The sequence below is a fragment of the Gavialis gangeticus genome, unplaced genomic scaffold (genome assembly GCF_001723915.1).
Source record: "Gavialis gangeticus isolate Ggan-Ray unplaced genomic scaffold, GavGan_comp1, whole genome shotgun sequence".
Classification (NCBI taxonomy): Eukaryota; Metazoa; Chordata; order Crocodylia; family Gavialidae; genus Gavialis; species Gavialis gangeticus.
The window spans coordinates 121,697,596-121,700,594 of NW_017729032.1; the positions used below are offsets into that span (position 1 = coordinate 121,697,596).

Genomic DNA, 2,999 nt, shown 5'->3' on the forward strand with positions numbered 1-2,999 from the left:
TATCTCCTACACCAAGTTAACAGTTGATGTTCAAAATTACTATCATAGGTTCAGCCAACTGATAGTCTGTGCCTTCCTTTACTGCCAACCATCCTTCTCAGTCACTTATGGCTGTCCAGCTCTATTCTTATTTTGTATGCATGCTGATTTTGTATTTCTTCTATACACAGAAATAATGAAAATAAAAACCTTTGGAGGGTTTAAAAGGAGTTTCAATCTCCTCCTCCTCCTTTTCACTGTCTTCTGTCCAGTCTATAGCACTTTTGTTTGTGGTCATGCCACAATTATTTACACTGCTGCTGGATGGTTTTGTCTGTAAAAGTTCCGGGGATATGTAAGACTGCTTAATATCATCATCATCCACTTCATCCTCTGAACTGAATGGAGGTGTTCTAAAACAACAACAAAAAAACAACAGATGGGTTATTTAAGAACTTTGAAACCTTGAGCTTTCTGGGTTTTCCCTAGGAAATGTATGTATATTTTTTATTTGAAAATAATGGTGTATCATATCACCTAAAAATGCACAAACAATATATTAAAGAAACTTCAAGTAACTAATAAACTGGTATCTCAAATGAACTCTCTTATACCTTCTACCTATATAACAAAAGCCAAATAATAAATTAGCCACCCAGATCAACAAGTGTAAGCTTTTGTGAATCAGGACGGAAAGCAAGAGTTCAGAATCAAGACACCCTAACAAAAAAATTCTGCTACTTAAAAAAAAAAAAAAAAATCTAGGGACTAGTTGCAGAAGCTTCCCAATCTATCCCACTTGTTCAGCTGGTGATAATGAAAAAAACATTTCTAATATAACCAGTACCCAAGTAATTTATGATTTTACAAATAAAACTAATATCCTGAATGCCACCCAGGAAAACATATAGTACAGTTTATAGAATATAGGTGTAATATGTTGCACATGACTCACATGAAATATTGTTTAATTCTGTGCATATTTATACAGCTGTAAAGTCTTGAAAAATAAAGATTTTAACAAGGCAAGAGAAAATCTAGGGCAGGCTAAAAAAAACCTTATATTTATGTCCCTGTCACTAAAGACTAAGTACTATAGATATACCAGATCAAATGAGAATGTTGGATTAGCAATTATGACAACAAACTCAGAAATAAATGTATTTTAGAATAAATTATAAAAATATGGTTCATAAAATGCTTGTGATTTTAGCTTAGTAATAGGTTTTCACAACCTAAATCTATCAGCATCTAAGCAAGCTCAGATCACTGAAAAACATTCTCTTCAAAACCAGAAGTGAGCAAAACTTACGCAATACTAGATGTTCTTCTGGAAACTCCATCTCTAAGAACATGCTTCCTGGGTCTGTAAGAAATAAAACAAGTTATTTTTAACTTCCTTTGTCCACTATACATGCAGTGAGAACTGTATGCCTTTATATATAGGAATAGGCATTCTGTGATAATTCCTATTAACGTTAGTCAGAAATAGGCATATCAGTTCTCTTGTACATGAAAAGAACAAATTTGTAATATTTTTAGGAGAATGATATTTGAGTTAACTGTGGCATGAGTGCTAAGAAAATGCTAAATCTTACTTTGGTGTAGATGTGTTTTCAGCAACAGACATTTTTTGTCCAGCTGGGTGTACAGTTTTAGAAGTCCATTTTACAGGTTTTTCTAATGATGTTGATAAGGTAGTTCCTAACTGAATCAACCTCTGTTTATCTACAAAATAAAATATCAATCTCAACATTAGAAGGTCATCGTTAGCGAGGAACAAGTGGAATACACCTATGGAAAAGATGAAAAAATTAAACTTCTCTGAAAACTAGGCATGAATTTTGCCCAGTTTCAGAAAGAGGATCATTTCTGAAAATAAATGAAAAGTATAGAACTATTCAAGCAATGTCATTTAGAGGCAGCAAAAATACAGCATGAAAGATCTGCATAAAAGATTATAAAGGTAGTCATTTATGGGGTAGCCATAAATAACTATACCCCCTTTACTTACTTAATAACATAGACCCTTTACTTTGAGAATGAAATATATGCACTATAATTATATTGGGTTTCAAAAACAAGTACAAAAACAAAATCCTGATAGTAGTAAAATAAAATTATTTAACCTTCTGAAGAACGATGGGGAATGGAAACAAGTCTACTACAAGATGATGATGATCTCTCTTCAATTCTGAAGCTGATCTGACGTTCAAGGTTTTCCCGGATTAGTTGCATGTCAGGCATCTGTTTCTCTTTCTCTTCTCTAGCAGATTCAATAGCAAGTAAAATTCTATTTAAATGGTCACTTGGGATACCACGAACACCCTGCAGAAAATAACACATTGCTATTTCATGTACATCATGTTTAATATACTTAAGCCTGTCTTGATCAACAGAGGCAGCAAGCTGGGGGAAGGACTTAATGCAGACTGGGCAGCCAAAATGGCATGAGTTCCAGGGGTTGGGGAGTAGTGCTGGACCATGCCCAAGGGTGGGGCAGGGCTGGACTCCTGCCTCCTGCTGCAGGCTTCCCCTGGGTCCTACTGCCCCTGTCTCCTGTCATCTTTGACAGGCAGCCAGGAGCAGATAAATATTTTCTAAATTTTTTAGGGATCCAGCAGGTTGAATAGAATGGCCTGGCAGGCCGAATCTGGCCTGTGGGCTGTATTTTGCCCACCCCTGCTCTAGCCTGACACCAGGCACCCCCTGGCCTTCAGCCCTCCAAAGTGGTTGCAACTTCCACATAGCTATTGCCAGCAGCTTCTCCCCTGACAAAGGGGACCTGGGATTAGCTTTGAATGGATTTCCAAGACACTGGCCTTCTATATTCTGATGTACTCCTGCCACTGCTCATCATTCCCTGGGTCTAGCACAATCCTCTCCCTACCAGTCTGCATTTTTTCGTGTATCAAGGGAGAGGAGATTAACGTCATATATCTTGACTTCAAAAAAGCCTTCGATCTGGTATCCCATGATCACCTCTTGGCAAAACTGGCCAACTGCGGCCTCAGGTCCAC

General features: G+C 37.1%; 1 protein-coding gene across 5 annotated transcripts in view; it reads right to left on the minus strand.

The window, feature by feature from the left end:
- Positions 1–2,999, minus strand: part of DZIP1 (DAZ interacting zinc finger protein 1) — a 104,216-nt gene that overhangs the window by 21,921 nt on the left and 79,296 nt on the right. For all 5 annotated transcript variants that reach the window (XM_019524759.1, XM_019524760.1, XM_019524762.1 and 2 more), the window contains 4 exons: positions 2,109–2,307; positions 1,578–1,707; positions 1,292–1,345; positions 190–392 (listed from right to left, as the gene is read on the minus strand). In XM_019524759.1, the coding sequence (XP_019380304.1) occupies positions 190–392; positions 1,292–1,345; positions 1,578–1,707; positions 2,109–2,307 (586 nt within the window). The remainder of the gene's footprint in view (positions 1–189; positions 393–1,291; positions 1,346–1,577; positions 1,708–2,108; positions 2,308–2,999) is intronic.